Source organism: Oncorhynchus gorbuscha, linkage group LG05, assembly GCF_021184085.1.
Source record: "Oncorhynchus gorbuscha isolate QuinsamMale2020 ecotype Even-year linkage group LG05, OgorEven_v1.0, whole genome shotgun sequence".
In the NCBI taxonomy this organism is placed as follows: Eukaryota; Metazoa; Chordata; class Actinopteri; order Salmoniformes; family Salmonidae; genus Oncorhynchus; species Oncorhynchus gorbuscha.
The window spans coordinates 80,643,527-80,664,293 of NC_060177.1; the positions used below are offsets into that span (position 1 = coordinate 80,643,527).

The 20,767-nt window shown below is 44.5% G+C and overlaps 1 protein-coding gene across 1 annotated transcript in view; it reads left to right on the forward strand.

Moving 5' to 3' along the window:
- Positions 1 to 20,767, forward strand: part of LOC124036565 (succinyl-CoA:3-ketoacid coenzyme A transferase 1, mitochondrial-like) — a 126,181-nt gene that overhangs the window by 68,151 nt on the left and 37,263 nt on the right. The window contains exons 8-13 of the mRNA XM_046351286.1: positions 4,840 to 4,947; positions 5,363 to 5,477; positions 5,707 to 5,801; positions 6,325 to 6,373; positions 6,576 to 6,648; positions 10,815 to 10,890. Of these exons, the coding sequence (XP_046207242.1) occupies positions 4,840 to 4,947; positions 5,363 to 5,477; positions 5,707 to 5,801; positions 6,325 to 6,373; positions 6,576 to 6,648; positions 10,815 to 10,890 (516 nt within the window). The remainder of the gene's footprint in view (positions 1 to 4,839; positions 4,948 to 5,362; positions 5,478 to 5,706; positions 5,802 to 6,324; positions 6,374 to 6,575; positions 6,649 to 10,814; positions 10,891 to 20,767) is intronic.

The following is a 20,767-nucleotide window of genomic DNA, read 5'->3' on the forward strand; positions in this document are numbered from 1 at the left end:
ATGTTAGTTGAGAACGACAGGGTGTTGTCCAGGATCACACCAAGGTTCTTGGCGCTCTGGGAGGAGGACACAGTGGAGTTGTCAACCGTGATGGCGAGATCATGGAACGGGCAGTCCTTCCCCGGGAGGAAGAGCAGCTCCGTCTTGCCGAGGTTCAGCTTGAGGTGGTGATCCGTCATCCACACTGATATGTCTGCCAGACATGCAGAGATGCGATGCCACCTGGTCATCAGAAGGGGAAAGGAGAAGATTAATTGTGTGTCGTCTGCATAGCAATGATAAGAGAGACCATGTGAGGTTATGACAGAGCCAAGTGACTTGGTGTATAGCGAGAATAGGAGAGGGCCAAGAACAGAGCCCTGGGGGACACCAGTGGTGAGAGCGCGTGGTGAGGAGACAGATTCTCGCCACGCCACCTGGTAGGAGCGACCTGTCAGGTAGGACGCAATCCAAGCGTGGGCCGCGCCGGAGATGCCCAACTCGGAGAGGGTGGAGAGGAGGATCTGATGGTTCACAGTATCGAAGGCAGCCGATAGATCTAGAAGGATGAGAGCAGAGGAGAGAGAGTTAGCTTTAGCAGTGCGGAGCGCCTCCGTGATACAGAGGAGAGCAGTCTCAGTTGAATGACTAGTCTTGAAACCTGACTGATTTGGATCAAGAAGGTCATTCAGAGAGAGATAGCGGGAGAGCTGGCCAAGGACGGCACGTTCAAGAGTTTTGGAGAGAAAAGAAAGAAGGGATACTGGTCTGTAATTGTTGACATCGGAGGGATCGAGTGTAGGTTTTTTCAGAAGGGGTGCAACTCTCGCTCTCTTGAAGACGGAAGGGACGTAGCCAACGGTCAGGGATGAGTTGATGAGCGAGGTGAGGTAAGGGAGAAGGTCTCCGGAAATGGTCTGGAGAAGAGAGGAGGGGATAGGGTCAAGCGGGCAGGTTGTTGGGCGGCCGGCCGTCACAAGACGCGAGATTTCATCTGGAGAGAGAGGGGAGAAAGAGGTCAGAGCATAGGGTAGGGCAGTGTGAGCAGAACCAGCGGTGTCGTTTGACTTAGCAAACGAGGATCGGATGTCGTCGACCTTCTTTTCAAAATGGTTGACGAAGTCATCTGCAGAGAGGGAGGAGGGGGGAGGGGCGGAGGATTCAGGAGGGAGGAGAAGGTGGCAAAGAGCTTCCTAGGGTTAGAGGCAGAAGCTTGGAATTTAGCGTGGTAGAAAGTGGCTTTAGCAGCAGAGACAGAGGAGGAAAATGTAGAGAGGAGGGAGTGAAAGGATGCCAGGTCCGCAGGGAGGCGAGTTTTCCTCCATTTCCGCTCGGCTGCCCGGAGCCCTGTTCTGTGAGCTCGCAATGAGTCATCGAGCCACGGAGCGGGAGGGGAGGACCGAGCCGGCCTGGAGGATAGGGGACATAGAGAGTCAAGGGATGCAGAGAGGGAGGAGAGGAGGGTTGAGGAGGCAGAATCAGGAGATAGGTGGGAGAAGGTTTGAGCGGAGGGAAGAGATGATAGGATGGAAGAGGAGAGAGTAGCGGGGGAGAGAGAGCGAAGGTTGGGACGGCGCGATACCATCCGAGTAGGGGCAGTGTGGGAGGTGTTGGATGAGAGCGAGAGGGAAAAGGATACAAGGATACAAGGCAGTGGTCGGAGACTTGGAGGGGAGTTGCAATGAGGTTAGTGGAAGAACAGCATCTAGTAAAGATGAGGTCGAGCGTATTGCCTGCCTTGTGAGTAGGGGGGGAAGGTGAGAGGGTGAGGTCAAAAGAGGAGAGGAGTGGAAAGAAGGAGGCAGAGAGGAAAGAGTCAAAGGTAGACGTGGGGAGGTTAAAGTCGCCCAGAACTGTGAGAGGTGAGCCGTCCTCAGGAAAGGAGCTTATCAAGGCATCAAGCTCATTGATGAACTCTCCGAGGGAACCTGGAGGGCGATAAATGATAAGGATGTTAAGCTTGAAAGGGCTAGTGACTGTGACAGCATGGAATTCAAAGGAGGCGATAGACAGATGGGTAAGGGGAGAAAGAGAGAATGACCACTTGGGAGAGATGAGGATCCCGGTGCCACCACCCCGCTGACCAGACGCTCTCGGGGTGTGCGAGAACACGTGGGCGGACGAAGAGAGAGCAGTAGGAGTAGCAGTGTTGTCTGTGGTGATCCATGTTTCCGTCAGGGCCAAGAAGTCGAGGGACTGGAGGGAGGCATGGGCTGAGATGAACTCTGCCTTGTTGACCGCAGATTGGCAGTTCCAGAGGCTACCGGAGACCTGGAACTCCACGTGGGTCGTGCGCGCTGGGACCACCAGAGTAGGGTGGCTGCGGCCACGCGGTGAGGAGCGTTTGTATGGTCTGTGCAGAGAGGAGAGAACAGGGATAAACCGACACATAGTTGACAGGCTACAGAAGAGGCTACGCTAATGCAAAGGAGATTGGAATGACAAGTGGACTACACGTCTCGAATGTTCAGAAAGTTAAGCTACGTAGCAAGAATCTTATTGACTAAAATGATTAAAATGATACAGTACTGCTGAAGTAGGCCAGCTGGCAGTGGGTGCGTTGTTGACACTACACTAATCAAGTCGTTCCGTTGAGTGTAATAGTTTCTGCAGTGTTGCTATTCGGGGGCTAGCAGGCTAGCTAGCAGTGTTGTTTACGTTACATTGCGTTAAAAGAACGACAATAGATGGCTAGCGAACCTAGAAAATCGCTCTAGACTACACAATTATCTTTGATACAAAGACGGCTATGTAGCTAGCTAAGTAGCTAGCTACGATCAAACAAATCAAACCGTTGTACTGTAATGAAAATGAAGTGAAAATGTGATACAACCTGTGAATGCGACCGGGTAGTTGAGTTCTATACAGAAGACGTTGGCTAGCGTTGGCTAGCTGTTGGTTAGCTAGCAGAGTCACCTACGTTAAGGACGACAAATAGCTGGCTAGCTAACCTCGGTAAATTAAGATAATCACTCTAAGACTACACACTCTAAACCTAAACAACACAATTATCTTGGATACGATGATACGATGATACGAAGACAGCAAAGACAGCTATGTAGCTAGCTGACACTAGACTAATCAAGTCGTTCAGTTGAGTGTAACAGTTTCTCCAGTGCAGCTAATCAGTGGACGTTAGCTAGCTGGCTAGTGAAGACTAGTGAAGACTACGTTAGGACGGCGAAATACGATAATTACGCAATTATCTTTTGATACAAAGACGGCTATGTAGCTAGCTGAGAAGAAATTGCTAAGATAAGACAAATCAAACCGTTGCGATATAATGAAATATAATGAAAAAGTTATACTACCCGTTGGAGCGACGTGCAGATGCTTGTGCCTGTGAGATTGTCTGACTAATATAATTGTCTTCTCTTCCCTAACTCAAACAGAGAAAAACAACCAAGCTTGTGAACAAAACAATGTAAATAGCCAGAGACAAAATCTCACTTCAATAGACTTTAGTTTCAAGTCAATTAGACCAACTTTTATTCCTGTGTGCAGCGCTTCTGAAACGGAATCCTTCACTCAGCTCTTCACGTAGGCACAGTGTTGCAGCGCAAGGTGGAATGGGCTATATAGGATTTGTAGTTCTTTGATTTTGTGCGATTCATTTACCAGCTAAGAAACAAAACAGCAGAAATTCTTTGAAAACAGATACTGCAGCATTTATTTGACTGTTAATGTGATCATACTTTACTATTTTATCTCAGGCAGAACTCACTCTGGGAGGAATTGATTTAGCAGGAAGCTTTCTGAAAATGTTGCTTAGTAATCAGCTTAATTTTGAAGCTTTTTAATGAACTTTGGTTATTATCTTTGGTAATTGTAATAGCATCTCTTATGTGGGGTTTAGATTTCTTGCTAAGTGACACAGGAAGTAATGGTGTGTCTATCTCTGTGTTTTGCTCCACATAGTGTCATTCACTGATGGTTGACACTAATGGATTACTGATGATGGTGATGAGGATGATTGAGATGATTCTTGTAACACCCCTTCCTTAGGCCACACTTGGACCCTTCCAAGTCTTTCTGCGAACACAGGGGACATTGGAACAGAGCTTGTAATGTAATACCAGTTTTCTCCTTGTGATGGACAGAACCTCCTCCCCACCTTCCATCCCCTCTGATCCCAGGATCAGGCCCTCTCCCCGGGTCTCGACTTCTCTAAAGAACCCTAAGCCCAGCTGAGGCATGGAGGCAGCTTTCACCAGGCCTGGTGGTTGTCAAAGCTATAGGGAAATGAACACAGTGTGGTTCCTGCTCCTTGTTGACAGATGGGAGGAGTGAGGTTTAAAATAATTTGGTGAACGTTGTATTTTCTAAATGTGAACGGATCAAAGTGGGTGGGTACAGAGATTGAGGAGTAACCCTGCAGGTGTAACGGCGTTCTTCGTTTGTAGAAAGAGAGTCAGACCGAAATTCAGCGTGATGGTTACTCATGACTTTAATGGAAAAAGTGACACATGAAATAACTATACAAAATACAAAACAACAAACGTGAAACCTAATTACAGCCTATCTGGTGAAACTACACAGAGACAGGAACAATCACCCACGAAATACACAGCGAAACCCAGGCTACCTAAATACGGTTCCCAATCAGAGACAACGAGAATCACCTGACTCTGATTGAGAACCGCCTCAGGCAGCCAAGACTATGCAACACCCCTACTCAGCCGTAATCCCAATAATTACAAAAAAACCAATACGAACCACAACATATAAACCCATGTCATACCCTGGCCTGACCAAATAATTAACGAAAACACAAAATACTAAGACCAAGGCGTGACAGCAGGATCAGTGTTTGGACTGACCAACACTGTTCTTGCTTCATCCCACTGTCCTTCTGTGTAGGTGGAGGAGGTGGTGGACGTGGGGACGTTTTCTGAGGAGGACATCCACATCCCCAGTATCTACATCCACAGGATCATCAAGGGAGACTGCTACGAGAAGAGGATAGAGGTGGGCCTCCAAACACCACAATGGATTCATACTTAAAGTTGCAAAGTTCTGCTAACTTTCCCAAAATTCCAAGGTTTTCCAGAAATTCCGGTTGGAAGATTCCCCGGAACTAGACATAATAAGCAGGAATTCTGGAATTCTCCACCCAGGATTTCTGTAAAACATGGGAATTTTGGTAGAGTTACTGGACTTCCTGCAACCCTACTTAAACAGTAACACAGTCACTAGTTTGAGTCATAATGGTACTAGAGGGGGAGAGAGTGCTGATGACATCATCAACTTTGTCCAAATATTACAGGAAGTCCTCTATAGTTCATCCCTTCCAGACCCATCAGAGTCCAATAGGGAAGTATGTGTAATCAATTGGTACTAAGCAGAGAAGAATGAATTGACTGTCTCTCTCTACACTCTCCAGAGGCGCACAGTGCAGAAGGACCTAGCAGAGAAGCCCAAACCAAAGAAGGACTCCGACATTTTACGAGAGCGGATCATTCGCAGAGCAGCCTTGGAGTTTGAGGATGGGATGTATGGTATTCTTGAACATGAAGTGGGACTCCATCGAACCAATCGTCATTGATCTTGTGATATCTGACCAAAAGACAGCTTAATAGTTAAAAAAAAACTTGCCGCTATGAATATCTTTGAGAAACTAGCTTACCCAGGCTTTGGCATTTGTAGTGCAGAATTAGAATGAGATCAGGGTACTGTCTGTCTGTAATGTATTCAAAGTGTATGTTCTTTAACATGAACCACTGTCAGCTAACCTGGGTATCGGTATCCCCATGCTGGCCAGCAACTTCATCCAACCAGACATCACTGTCCACCTGCAGAGTGAGAACGGCATTCTGGGATTGGTAAAACCCTCATTTGAATCTATGTCATAGTAACACCATAGTAACCTGGTTGACAACAGGTGTTGGGACTCACGTTTGAAACATGCCGGGTTCCTAACAAACATTGTGGAGATTGCAACCATCTGACGTTTTCTCTCCCATTCATTTTTTTTCTCATCAATTCTGTTGTCAGAGAAATGAAAGCAGAAATATGCTAATGCTCATTTGTGAAAATGTTCCCCCCAATTATGAGTGTCAGGTTAAGAGATGTGGTGTCAAAAGCTCCCTCGGGCTATAGAGAAACAGGGCCGGTTCCTTTGTTGAAGAGATAAAATAAATGTCTCATCTAATAAGTTTTCTTTGATTGTCTGTTGGCCAGGTTTGATGTGTATAGTGATGTGTGTTGTCTATACAGGGCTGATCTGTGAAAGAGACCTTGGTCTCAGCATGACTCCCTGTCAAAATAAAGGTTGTGAGATCATGCTGGGGTTGAGTGACCAACAGAATCCAAAACTACTGTGATGAATGTGTGTGTTTCATGTAGGGCCCCTATCCCACAGAAGACGAAGTGGATGCTGACCTCATCAACGCCGGTAAGGGAAGATATATACACACACACACACACACACACACACACACACACACACACACACACACACACACACACACACACACACACACACACACACACACACACACACACACACACACACACACACACACACACACACACACACACACACACACACACACCTATGTTTATGACATATGTGGACATTTCCCGTGTGTGTGCAGGTAAAGAAACGGTGACTGTGCTTCCAGGGGCTTCCTACTTCTCCAGTGACGAGTCGTTTGCCATGATCAGAGGGTAAGGACATTGTCACAGTCTATTATCTATTCTATTTGTGATCTCACTCATCATGCAGTTTGAATTGAGTTCACAAAATTTTGCAACCCTATTTGAGCATTAAACCAGAACTCTAGGGGGCTAGGGTGTTATAACAGAACTCTAGGGGGCTAGGGTGTTATAACAGAAATCTAGGGGGCTAGGGTGTTATAACAGAAATCTAGGGGGCAAGGGTGTTATAACAGAACTCTAGGGGGCTAGGGTGTTATAACAGAACTCTAGGGTAGGGGTGTTAGAACAGAACTCTGGGGTAGGGGTATTATAAAATAACTCTAGGGTAGGGGTGTTATAACAGAACTCTAAGGGGCTAGGGTGTTATAACAGAACTCTAGAGGGCTAAGGTGTTACCCCAGCCCCCTAGATGTCTGTTATGTTATAACAGAACTCTAGGGGGCTAGGGTGTTATAACATAACTCTAGGGTAGGGCATTATAACATAACTCTAGGGTAGGGGTGTTATAACAGAACTCTGGGGTATGGGTGCTATAACAGAACTCTAGGGTATAGGCGTTATAACAGAACTCTAGGGTAGTGGTGTTATAGCAGAACTCTAGTATAGGGGTGTTATAACAGAACTCTAGGGTAGGGGTGTTATAACAGAACTCTAGGGTAGGGGCGTTATAACAGAACTCTAGGGTAGGGGTGTTATAACAGAACTCTAGGGTAGGGGTGTTATAACAGAACTCTAGGGTAGGGGTGTTATAACAGAACTCTAGGGTAGGGGTGTTATAACAGAACTCTAGGGTAGGGGTGTTATAACAGAACTCTAGGGTAGGGGTGTTATAATAGAACTCTGGGGTAGGGGTGTTATAACAGAACTCTAGGGTAGGGGCGTTATAACAGAACTCTAGGGTATGGGCGTTATAACAGAACTCTAGGGTATGGGCGTTATAACAGAACTCCAGGGTATGGGCGTTATAACAGAACTCCAGGGTATGGGTGTTATAACAGAACTCCAGGGTATGGGTGTTATAACAGAACTCCAGGGTAGGGGTGTTATAACAGAACTCTGGGGTAGGGGTGTTATAACAGAACTCCAGGGTAGGGGTGTTATAACAGAACTCCGGGGTAGGGGTGTTATAACAGAACTCTGGGGTAGTGGTGTTATAACAGAACTCTATGGTATGTGTGTTATAATAGAAATCTAGGGTATGGGTGTTATAACAGAACTCTAGGGTAGGGGTGTTGTAACAGAACTCTAGGGGGTAGGGGTGTTGTAACAGAACTCTAGGGGGTAGGGGTGTTGTAACAGAACTCTAGGGGGTAGGGGTGTTGTAACAGAACTCTAGGGGGTAGGGGTGTTGTAACAGAACTCTAGGGGGTAGGGGTGTTGTAACAGAACTCTAGGGGGTAGGGTGTTGTAACAGAACTCTAGGGGGCTAGGGTGTTGTAACAGAACTCTAGGGGGCTAGGGGTGTTATAACATAACTCTAGGGGGCTAGGGTGTTATAACAGAACTCTAGGGTATGGGCCTTATATCAGAACTCTAGGGGGTAGGGGTGTTGTAACAAAACTCTAGGGGGTAGGGGTGTTGTAACAAAACTCTAGGGGGCTAGGGTGTTATAACAGAACTCTAGGGTATGGGCCTTATATCAGAACTCTAGGGGGTAGGGGTGTTGTAACAAAACTCTAGGGGGTAGGGGTGTTGTAACAAAACTCTAGGGGGTAGGGGTGTTGTAACAAAACTCTAGGGGGTAGGGGTGTTGTAACAAAACTCTAGGGGGTAGGGATGTTGTAACAACTCTAGGGGGTAGGGGTGTTGTAACAACTCTAGGGGGTAGGGGTGTTGTAACAACTCTAGGGGGGTAGGGGTGTTGTAACAACTCTAGGGGGTAGGGGTGTTGTAACAGAACTTTAGGGGGGTAGGGGTATTATAACAGAACTCTAGGGGTCTAGGGGTCTTATAACATAACTCTAGGGGGCTAGGGTGTTATAACATAACTCCAGGGTATGGGTGTTATAACAGAACTCTAGGGTAGGGGTGTTATTACAGAACTCTAGGGTAGGGGTGTTATAACAGAATTCTGTTATTCAGTTATAACACCCCTACCTCCCTAAAGTTCTGTTACAACACTTACCCCCTAAAGTTTGTTATAGAACTTTAGGGAGGTAGGGGTGTTATAACACCCTAGGGTAGAACTATAGTTCTGTTACAACACCCTACCCCCTAGAGTGTGTTATAACACCCCTACCCTAGAATTCTGTTATAACACCCCTACCCTAGAGTTCTGTAATAAGAACTGTTGTAACAGAACTTTAGGGAGGTAGGGGTGTTATAACTGAACTTTTGGGGGCTAGGGGTGTTATAACAGAACTATAGTGGGCTAGGGGTGTTATAACAGAACTCTAGGGGGCTAGGGGTGTTATAACAGAACTCTGGGGGGCTAGGGGTGTTATAACAGAACTCTAGGGGGCTAGGGGTGTTATAACATAACTCTAGGGGGCTCGGGGTGTTATAACAGAACTCTAGGGGGCTAGGGGTTTTACAACGTCACCCTGTAGATAGGTCACTCTGTAGCGGTAGATCCCCCCTGTACACACACACACACTCATCGGGATTAATTGCACTGTAGTGTCTCTACTCTGATCTAACAGGGTCTTTAGGTGTGCGTGTCCCCTTTCACTGACTGATGCAGGTACACACACACACCAGAGTATATGAGCGGAGTTGAGCAGTTGGAAATCCCACTCATCGCTCACTGAGCGGTCTTTGCACATCGCTCCAGCACTTAACATCCTTTCACCCACTTAAAATCGCTCTGTGCTCACAGGGAATAAAACTGCTGCTCCAAATTCGCTCCATTCATTTTTGTTGTTGTTGTATATATTTAATAATTTAACAAACACCCCATCTACTTTTGTGACTATGTACCATTTTGTTTTGAAGCAGGCTATCGTAAGAAGCTTCAACATTTGAACAACATGTCGTAGCCTACTGAACCAGCACCTACCTAGGTGATAAGCTGTGGCCACTGTGTTAAAAAACAACAGGCTTTTTCTATTGATGATCAGGTGCTTCAGTTAGAACTGAATCTTTTGCGCTCACATTTTACAGAATGGGAATGAAAAGAACAGTGATGAAGGAAATGGGTGGACTCCAATCAAGTTATTGAAACAAGGCACTGCATCTCAATGCTAGTGTCGTCACTAAAGGCCCTGGTTAGTTCCCGGGCTGTATCAGAACTGGATGTGATTGGGAGTCCCATAGGGCGGCGCACAATTGGCCCAGTGTCATCTGGATTAGAGGAGGGTTTGGCCGGGGTAGGCAGTCATTGTAAAATAAGATTTTTTGTTCTTAACTGACTTGCCTAGTTAAATAAATGTTAAATAAATCAATGAAAACAGGATGCACTGGAGCTAAATTTTGCGTCTCATAGCAAAGGGTCTGAATACTTATGTAAATAAGGTATTTCTGTTAATTTTTTAAATGTTTGCAAATGTATAAAAACATTTTTTTCGCTTTGTCATTGTGGGGTATACTGTGTAGACTGAGGGAAAAAGGAACGAGTCTGAATACTTTCCTAATGCACTGTATACACTGAGTGTACAAAACATTAGGAACACTTTCCTAATGCACTGTATACACCGAGTGTACAAAACATTAGGAACACTTTCCTAACATTGAGTTGCACCCCCTCTTGCCCTCAGAACAGCCTCAATTTGCCAGGGCATGGACCCTATAAGGTATCCAAAACGTTCCACAGCGTTGCTGGCCCATGTTGACTCCAGTGGTTCTAACAGTTGTCAAGTTGGCTGGATGTCCTTTGGGTGGTGGACCATTCTTGATACACACAGGAAACTGTGTGCATTGTTGCTGTTCTTGTCACACTCAAACCGGTGCGCCTGGCACCTACTACCATACCCCGTTCAAAGGCACTGAAATATTTTGTCTTGCCCATTCATCCTCTGAATGGCACACATCCATGTCTCAAGGCCTAAAAATCCTTTAACCTGTTCCCTCCCCGTCATCTACACCGATTGATTGAATTGGATTTAACAAGTGACATCAATAAGGGATCATATCTTTCACCTGGTCAGTCTGTCATGGAGGGAACATTTATTAATGTTTTGTACTCTCAGTGTACAGTAGATTGATTGATAAGGTGATTGTTTGTCGTCTCTCTGCAGTGGTCACATCAACCTGACGATGCTGGGAGCCATGCAGGTGTCTAAGACGGGAGACCTGGCCAACTGGATGATCCCGGTACGAGCATCACCATAGTTCCTCTCTGTCAGTGTTTCCCCTAGCATTACTTTAGCAGGACGGGCCCCGCTGGGTATCTCTATTACCCCTGCCTGCAAATGCTGCCCTCTATTTGTCTCAATAGAACATGGTTATTTGCTCAATCGATCAGATGTATTTCATAAAGCTTTTTTTACATCAGCAGTTGCCACAAAGTGCTTATACAGATACCCTGTCTAAAACCCCAAAGAGCAAGCAATGCAGATGTAGAATCACGGTGGCTAGGAAAAACTCCATAGAAGGCTGGAACCTAGGAAGAAACCTAGAGAGGAACCAGACTATGAGGGGTGGCCAGTCCTCTTCTGGCTGTGCTGGGTTGAGAGGAACCAGGCTCTGAGGGGTTACCCTGTCCCTTGCCCCTTACCCTGTCCCTTGCCCCTTACCCTGTCCCTTACCCTGTCCCTTGTTCCTTACCCTGTTCCTTAACCTGTCCCTTGCCCCTTACCCTGTTCCTTAACCTGTCCCTTGCCCCTTACCCCTTACCCTGTCCCTTGCCCCTTACCCTGTCCCTTGCTCCTTACCCTGTCCCTTTTCCCTGTCCCTTTCCCTTGCTCCTTACCCTGTCCCTTACCCTGTCCCTTGCTCCTGACCCTGTCCCTTGCTCCTTACCCTGTTCCTTGCCCCTTACCCTGTCCCTTTCCCCTGTCCCTTTCCCTTACCCTTTCCCTTGCCCCTTGCCCTTTCCCTTGCTCCTTACCCTTGCCCCTTACCCTTTCCCTTACCCTTGCCGCTTTCCCCTTGCCCCTTACCCTGTCCCTTGCTCCTTACCCTGCTCCTTACCCTGTCCCTTGCCCCTCACCCTGCCCCTTACCCTGCCCCTTACCCTGTCCCTTGCTCCTTACCCTGCCCCTTACCCTGTTCCTCGCTCCTTACCCCGTTCCTTGCTTCTTACCTTGTCCTTACCCTGTCCCTTGCCCCTTACCCTGTCCCTTGCCCCTTACCCCTTGCCCCTCACCCTTTCCCTTGCCCCTTACCCTTGCCCCTTACCCTTTCCCTTGCACCTTGGCCTTGCTCCTTACCCCTTCCCTTGCTCCTTACCCCTTCCCTTGCTCCTTACCCTTTCCCTTACCCTTTCCCTTGCCCCTTACCCTGCCCCTTTCCCTTGCCCCTTACACTGGTCCTTACCCTATCTCCTGCCTCTTGGTCTATAGTTATGACCTGTATTATAGCAACCGGGAGCTGTAATATAGTGATTGCTCAGTCGGTTGCAGTTATTACCTGAGGGCTCAGCAGGTCAACGGGCTGTACCCACTTCCAGACCCTCAGCCGACAAGGTCAAGTAGCAGAGCAGAGAAAGGCAGACGGGTATGATGGAGGTTAGTCATTAGACTCACAGCGCCTGATGCAGGGAAGCCTAGCAACACCATCCACAGAGCTACCGGAAGCTGGAGAGGCTGACTGCAGGAACACGCTCAACACAAAATGCATATTGGGCATGGTTTGCTTTTGTTTATGTTCAACTGTTGAGTATGTTCTTGTCTTAATAATAAGAGAAGTAGAGGGGATAGGCAGATAGACAGGCATGCAGACAGATGGAGGGCTGGGAACTATAAACCCTTAGCAAAATACCAGATTTGGGTGTAGAATGGTCAAATGACACAGATTAAGCCCAATCCTGGACTAAAAAGCAAAATCCCTATTTTAAAAAAGTTACATGCTTTTTTGTCCAGGACCAGGCTTAAAGGGATACTTTGGGATTTTGGCAATGATGCCCTTTATCTATGTAACGCAATGACTGGAAATCTATGGAATACCAGCAGACCCTATATAGTCATTATGCCTATGCTAGTTAGCAATTGCGCTTGCACTAGTTCGCAACTTCCTTTAAACTGCACACAGAGAAAACTGGTATCCATGAGTTCATCTGACTCTGGGGAAGAAGATAAAGGCCCTCATTGCTAAAACCTGAAGTATCCTGTTTATCTGTGTCCTGGAAACTGGACCTAAGTGTATTATACTGTTATTAATCAGCTCTTTTAGCTTTCCATTAGCTCTTTTTGTCTTTTGTAATTGATAATTAGCTGCTAACTTGATTAACTGTGTTGTTTGACTTCTTTGTCTTAATGGTGATGACACAAAAGGCACTGGATGAGCTTGCTCAGTAAGGACTCTGTCTGACAGTAACACAACAGAGCTACATACACTACCGGTCAAACGTTTTAGAACACCTACTCATTGAAGGTTTGCACTATATTCTACATTGTAGAGTAATAGTGAAGACATCAGAACTATGAAATAACACATATAGAATCATGTAGTAACCAATAAAGTGTTAAACAGCAGGGTAGCCTTGTGGTTAGAGTGTTGGACTAGTAACCGGAAAGTTGCAAGTTCAAACCCCGAGCTGACAAGGTACAAATCAGTCATTCTGCCCCTGAACAGGCAGTTAACCCACTGTTCCTAGGCCATCATTGAAAATAAGAATTTGTTCTTATAATAAATAAAAAACAAATCAACATGTATTTTATATTTGAGATTCTTCAAATAGCCACCCTTTGCCTGGATGACAGCTTGCACACTCTTGGCATTTTCTCAATCAAGTTCCCACATATGCTGAGCACTTGTTGGCTTGTTGGCTGCTTTTCCTTCACTCTGCGGTCCGACTCATCTCAAACCATCTCAATTTGGTTGAGGTCGGGGATTGTGGAGGTCAGGTCATCTGATGCAGCACTCCATCATTCTCCTTCTTGGTAAAATAGCCCTTACACAGCCTGGAGGTGTGGTGGGTCATTGTCCTGTTGAAAAACAAATTATAGTCCCACTAAGTCCAAACCAGATGGAATGGCGTATCACTGCAGAATGCTGTGGTAGCCATGCTGGTTAAGTGTGCCTTGCATTCTAAATAAATCACAGACAGTGTCACCAGCAAAGCACACCCACACCATAATACCTCCTCCTCCATGTTTTACGGTGGGAAATGCACCGGCGGTTGGAACCAAAAATCTCCAATTTGGACTCCAGACCAAAAGACAAATTTCCACCAGTCTAATGACCGTTGTTCGTGTTTCTTGGCCCAAGCAAGTCTCTTCTTCTTATTGGTGTCCTTTAATAGTAGTTTCTTTGCAACAATTCAACCTTGAAGGCCTGATTCACGTGGTCTACTCTGAGCAGTTGATGTTGAGATGTGTCTGTTACTTGAACTCTGAAGGATTTATTTGGGCTGCATTTTCTGAGGCTGGTAACTCTAATGAACTTATCCTCTACAGCAGAGGTAACTTTGTCTTCCTTTCCTGTGGCGGTCCTCGTGAGATCCAGTTTCATCATAGCGCTTGATGGTTTTTGCGACTGCACTTGAAGAAACTTTCAAAGTTCCTGAAATGTTCCGGATTGACTGACCTTCATGTCTTAAAGTAATGATGGACTGCTGTTTCTCTTTGCTTATTTGAGCGGTTCTTGCCATAATATGGACTTGGTATTTTACCAAATAGGGCTATCTTCTGTATACCCCTCTACCTTGTCACAAGACAACTGATTGGCTCAAACTCACATATTAACCTTTCACTAGGCACACCTGTTAATTGAAATGCATTCCAGGTGTGCAAAGTTGTCACCAAGGCAAAGGATGGCTATTTGAAGACTTTCAAATATAAAATATATTTTGATTTGGTTACACTTTTTTGGTTATTACATGATTCCATATCTGTTATGGATTCGCTACAATGTAGAGAATAGTAGAAAATTAAGAAAAACCCTTGAATGAGGAGGTGTTCTAAAACTTTTGACCGGTAGTGTATGCCTCCATCTCGTTTTAATCTTCATTATGCGGAACCCTGAGAGGGTCGAGGGGAGAATTATGTTTCCCCCCTGCAATTATTACAATTATTCAATATCTAAAGATGGAATTGAAAACGTTTTACGTAGGAGTCGCGGATGCGCCGCATTGCTGCGGTAATGTTGATTTTATGGATGCTTTTAATAACCGAAATGCAGATGAATATTTTACTGTCCAGGGCTTTCGAAAGCTCTTACAAGTGATTACTGTCAGTCTCCTGCTCAGCCAGAGGCTGGCGGCGTAACAACCCATGTAGAGATACCACAGATCATCACATTCTGGACGTTGGTTTGTAGCTAGACATGTTTTGTGCATATTTTGATGTAACTTATGTGTTTGTAACATGACTATAAGATTGGGAGATGATTGTATAATGATTTGCCTTTCCGAGCTGAAGAGGAAAAACAGTAAAAGTGCCTTCAGAAAGTATTCACACCCCTTTTTCCATATTTTGTTGTTACAGCCTGAATTTAAAATGTATTACATTTAGATTTTAAAATCAAATCAAATTTTATTGGTCACATACACATGGTTAGCAGATGTTATTGCGAGTGTAGCAAAATGCTTGTGCTTCTAGTTCTGACAGTGCAGCAAACAAGTAATCTAACAATTCCACAAAAATGACCTAATACACACAATTCTAAGTAAAGGGATGGAATAAGAATATCTACATATAAATATATGAATGAGCCATGACGGACCGGCATAGACGAGATGCAATAGATGGTATAAAATACAGTATCTGCGATGAGTAGTGCAAGATATGAAAACCTCATTATTAAAGTGTCATTAATACAGTGACTAGTGATCCATTTGTTAGAGTGGCCAATGACTATTTTTTCCTGTCACTGATGTACACAGAATAACCCATAATGTCAAAGTGGAATTATGTAAAACATTATTTTTATATGTATATATAGATATAATACCAGTCAAAAGTTTGGACACACTTACTCATTCCAGGGTTATCTTATTTTTGATATTTTCTACATTGTAGAACAATAGTGTAGACATCAAAACTATGAAATAACACATATGGAATCATGTAGTAACCAAAAAAGTGTTAAACAAATCAAAATATATTTTAGATTCTTCAAAGTAACCACCCTCTGCCTTGATGACAGCTTTGCTTTGCACACTCTTGGCATTCTCTCAACCAGCTTCATGAGGTATTTACCAGAAATACATTTACATTACATTTAAGTCAATGGATTTCAATTAACAGGTGTGCCTAGTTAAAGGTTAATTTGTGGAATTTCTTTCCTTAATGCGTTTGAGACAATCAGTTGTGTTGTGACAAGGTTAGGGTGGTGTACAGAAGATAACCATGTTTGGTAAAATACCAAGTCCATATTATGGCAAGAACAGTTCAAATAAACAAAAATAAACAACAGTCTATCATTACTGTAAGACATGAATGTCAGTCAATTGGGAAAATGTCAAGAACTTTTAAAGTTTCTTCAAGTGCAGCCGCAAAACCATCAAGAGCTATGATGAAACTGGCTCTCATGAGGACCGCCACGGGAATGGAAGACCCAGAGTTACCTCTGCTGCAGAGGATAAGTTCATTAGAGTTACCAGCCTCAGACATTTCAGCCCAAATAAATGCTTCACAGAGTTAAAGTAACAGACACATCTCAACATCAACTTTTTATAGGAGACTGTATGAATCAGGCCTTCACGGCCCATTTTCTGCATAGAAACCACTACTAAAGGACACCAATAAAAAGAAGAGACTTGCTTGGGCCACAAAACACAAGTAATGACATTAGACTGGTTAAAATCTGTCCTTTGGTAAAGGGATAAAGAATATGTACATACAAATATATGAATGAGTGATGGTACAGAACAGCATAGGCAAGATGCAGTAGATGGTATAGAGTAGAGTATATACATACATTGGGGCAAAATAGTGTTTAGTCAGCCACCAATTGTGCAAGTTCTCCCACTTTTAAAAGATGAAAAGATGGCTAATTACCCTACACCAGTGGTTCCCAAACTTTTTACAGTCCCGTACTCCTTCAAACATTCAACCTCCAGCTGCGTACCTCCTCTAGCACCAGGGTCAGCGCACTCTCAAATGTTGCTTTTTGCCATCATTGTAAGCCTGTCACACACACACTATACGATACATTTATTAAACATAAGAATGAGTGAGAGTTTCTCACAACCCAGCTCGTGGGAAGTGACAAAGAGTTCTTATAGGACCAGGGCACAAATAATAATATAATAATAATCAATAGTTTTGCTCTTTATTTAACCATCTTGCACATAAAACCTTATTTGTTCATCAAAAATTGTGAATAACTCACCACAGGTTAATGAGAAGGGTGTGCTTGAAAGGATGCACATAACTCTGCAATGTTGGTCTGTATTGGAATGATTCTTAAAATATTCTTCACACAGTCTGTGCCTGTATTTAGTTTTCATGCTAGTGAGGGCCGAGAATCCACTCTCACGTAGGTGCGTGGTTGCAAAGAGCATCAGTGTCTTAACAGCGCGATTTGCCAAGGCAAGAAACTGAGCGCAGCAGGTAGGCTAGTTGAGAACAAGTTCTCATTTGCAACTGCGACCTGGCCAAGGTAAAGCAAAGCAGTTCGACACATACAACAACACAGTTACACATGGAATAAACAAACATACAATCAATAATACATTAGAAAAGTCTATATACAGCATGTGCAAATTAGGTAGGATAAGAGAGGTAAGGCAATAAATAGGCCATGGTGGCAAAGTAATTACAATATTAAACACTGGAATGGTAGAATGTGCAGAAGATGAATGTGCCAGTAGAGATACTGGTGTGCAAAGGAGCAAGATGAATAAATACAGTATGGGGATGAGATATATTGGATGGGCTATTTACAGATGAGCAAATAAATAAATCAATTCAGTATGGGGATGAGGTATATTGGATGCGCTATTTACAGATGAGCTATGTACAGATGCAGTGATCTGTGAGCTGCTCTGACAGCTGGTGCTTAAAGCTAGTGAGGGAGGTAAGAGTCTCCAGCTTAAGTGATTTTTGCAGTTCGAGAGGCGGCCAAAGGAAGAATTTGCTTTGGGGGTGACCAGGGAGATATACCTGCTGGAGCGTGTCCTACGGGTGGGTGCTGCTATGTTGACCAGTGAGCTAAGATAAGGCGGGGCTTTACCTAGCAGAGACTTGTTGATGACCTGGAACCAGTGGGTTTGGCAACGAGTATGAAGCGAGGGCAAGCCAACGACAGCGTACATGTCGCAGTGGTGAGTGGTATATGGGGCTTTGGTGACAAAACAAATGGCACTGTGATAGACTGCAACCAATTTGTTGAGTAGAGTGTTAGAGGCTATTTTGTAAATGAGATCGCCTAAGTCGAGGATCGGTAGGATGGTCAGTTTTGCAAGGGTATGTTTGGCAGCATGAGTGAAGGGTGCTTTGTTGCGAAATAGGAGGCCGATTCTAGATTTAATTTTGGATTGTAGATGTTTAATGTGAGTCTGGAAGGAGAGTTTACAGTCTAACCAGACACCTAGGTATTTGTAGTTGTCCACATATTCTAAGTAGGAACCGTCCAGAGTAATGATGATGGACGGGCGGGCAGGTATGTGCAGCGATCGGTTGAAGAGCATGCATTTAAGGGCAGTTGGAGGCCACGGAAGGAGAGTTGTATGGCATCGAAGCTCATCTGGAGGTTAGTTAACACAGTGTCCAAAGACGGGCCATAAGTATACAGAATGGTGTCGTCTGCGTAGAGGTGGATCAAGGAATCACCTGCAGCAAGAGCGACGTCATTGATGTATACAGAGAAGAGTCTGCCTGAGAATTGAACTCCGTGGCACCCCCATAGAGACTGCCACAGGTCCTGACAACAAGCCCCCCCGATTTGACACACTGAACTCTATCAGAGAAGTAGTTGGTGAACCAGACGAGGCAATCATTTGAGAAACCAAGGCTGTTGAGTCTGCCAATAAGAATGTTGTGATTGACAGAGTCGAAAGCCTTGGCCAGGTCGACGAATACGGCTATACAGTAATGTCTCTTATCGATGGCGGGTATGATATTGTTTAGGACCTTGAGCGTGGCTGAGGTGCACCCATGACCAGCTCTGAAACCAGGTTGCATAGCGGAGAAGGTACGGTGGGATTCGAAATGGTCGGTAATCTGTTTGTTAATTTGGCTTTTGAAGACCTCAGAAAGGCAGGGTAGAATAGATATAGGTCTGTGGGAGTTTGGGTCTGGAGTGTCTCCCCCTTTGAAGAGGGGGATGACCGCGGCAGCTTTCCAATCTATAGGAATCTCAGATGATACGAAAGATACGTTGAACAGGCTAGTAAAAGGGGTTGCAACAATTTCGGTAGATCATTTTAGAAAGAGAGGGTCCAGATTGTCAGGCCCGGGTGATTTGTAGGGGCCCAGATTTTACAACTCTTTCAGAACATCAACTATTTGGGTGAAGGAGAAGTGGGGGAGGTTTTGGGCGTGTTGCTGTGGGGGTTGGAGGGCTGTTGATCGGGGTAGGGGTAGCCAGGTGGAAAGCATGGCCAGCCGTAGAAAAATGCTTATTGAAATTCTCAATTATAGTGGATTTATCGGTGGTGACAGTGTTTCCTAGCCTCAGTGCAGTGGGCAGCTGGGAGGAGGTACTCTTATTCTCCATGGACTTTACTTTGTCCCAGAACGTTTTTGAGTTTGTGCTACAGAATGGAAATTTCTGCTTGAAAAACCTAGCCTTACCTTTCCTAACTGCCTGTGTATATTTGTTCCTAACTTCCCTGAAAAGTTGCATATAAAGTTGCACACAAAAAAATTCCTGCAATGATGAAAATACCTGTGTGTTTTCTTTGTTAATGCAGACAGAATAGAGCTCCAACTTCTTAATCATTGCCTCAAATTCAGATCATTCAGGCGAGAAAAAAACAGCACCCATATAGGCCAGTCGTGTGAGAAACTCGTCATCATGCAAGCTGTCAGACAAGTGAAAATGATGATCAGTAAAGATAATTTTAAGCTTGTCTCTCCATTAAACATTTTAAAAACTTGGGATACACACACACACCTGTCTATTGAACAATGGGGGGAAATGCAGTAAATGATCTGACTCCACTCTGAAAAGTGAAAAGTACTTTACAATGGCAGTGGTTTGTAAAGTATGATTTTCTCAACATTGTCTTTTCAAAGAGTTGATCAATAACTGAGAGACAAAGGACTGCTATGAGCAATCATCAGTCAATTAAAGAAATGGCTGCCGTTTTCAGTCTGTATGTGTTTGTGGTGTTAATCAGAACATTTTAAATGAGCTTATAGTTCATTACACTTTTATACAAGGCTGGCTTTTGGGGGACACAATTCTGAACAACCCTGTTGCACAATCAGCCCTCTTTTTTTGTCTGTTTGTGGTGCTTGTCATTAGTTGTCTGAGAAACCATGGCCAATACTATTCTGTCGCTATGTTATTAAACAGAGAGGGGCATTTGTAGAGGACGAAAAAGGAATGTCGGCGTGTGAACGAGGGTGAATGAGAGCAAGAAAGAGACAGTTGATAAGTAGTAACCGGGGGAAGTGAAGGCAAAATTTTCTTTGGCATCCTTCGGCTGGCAGCATAAGTGAGAGTAACACAATAAACCGAACAAGGGGAAACATATTTGACTGGTTGTCATGGTAACGCCACAGGCCGAGCTACATCTGAAGTAGCCTAGTTACAGTTTTAATTGAACCCGAACGACTCTTCCCCTGATACGGTGGGGCAAAAAAGTATTTAGTCAGCCACTAATTGTGCAAGTTCTCCCTCTTACAAAGATGAGGCCTGTAATTTTCATCATAGGTACACTTCAACTATGACAGACAAAATGAGGGAAAAAAATCCAGAAAATCACTTTGTAGGATTTTTAATGAATTTATTTGCAAATTATGGTGGAAAATAAGTATTTGGTCAATAACAAAAGTTTATCTCAATACTTTGTCATTGCCGACAAAGGGTATATAACAGAGGTCAAACATTTTCTGTAAGTCTTCACAAGGTTTTCCCACACTGTTGCTGGTATTTTGGCCCATTCCTCCATGCAGATCTCCTCTAGAGCAGTGAT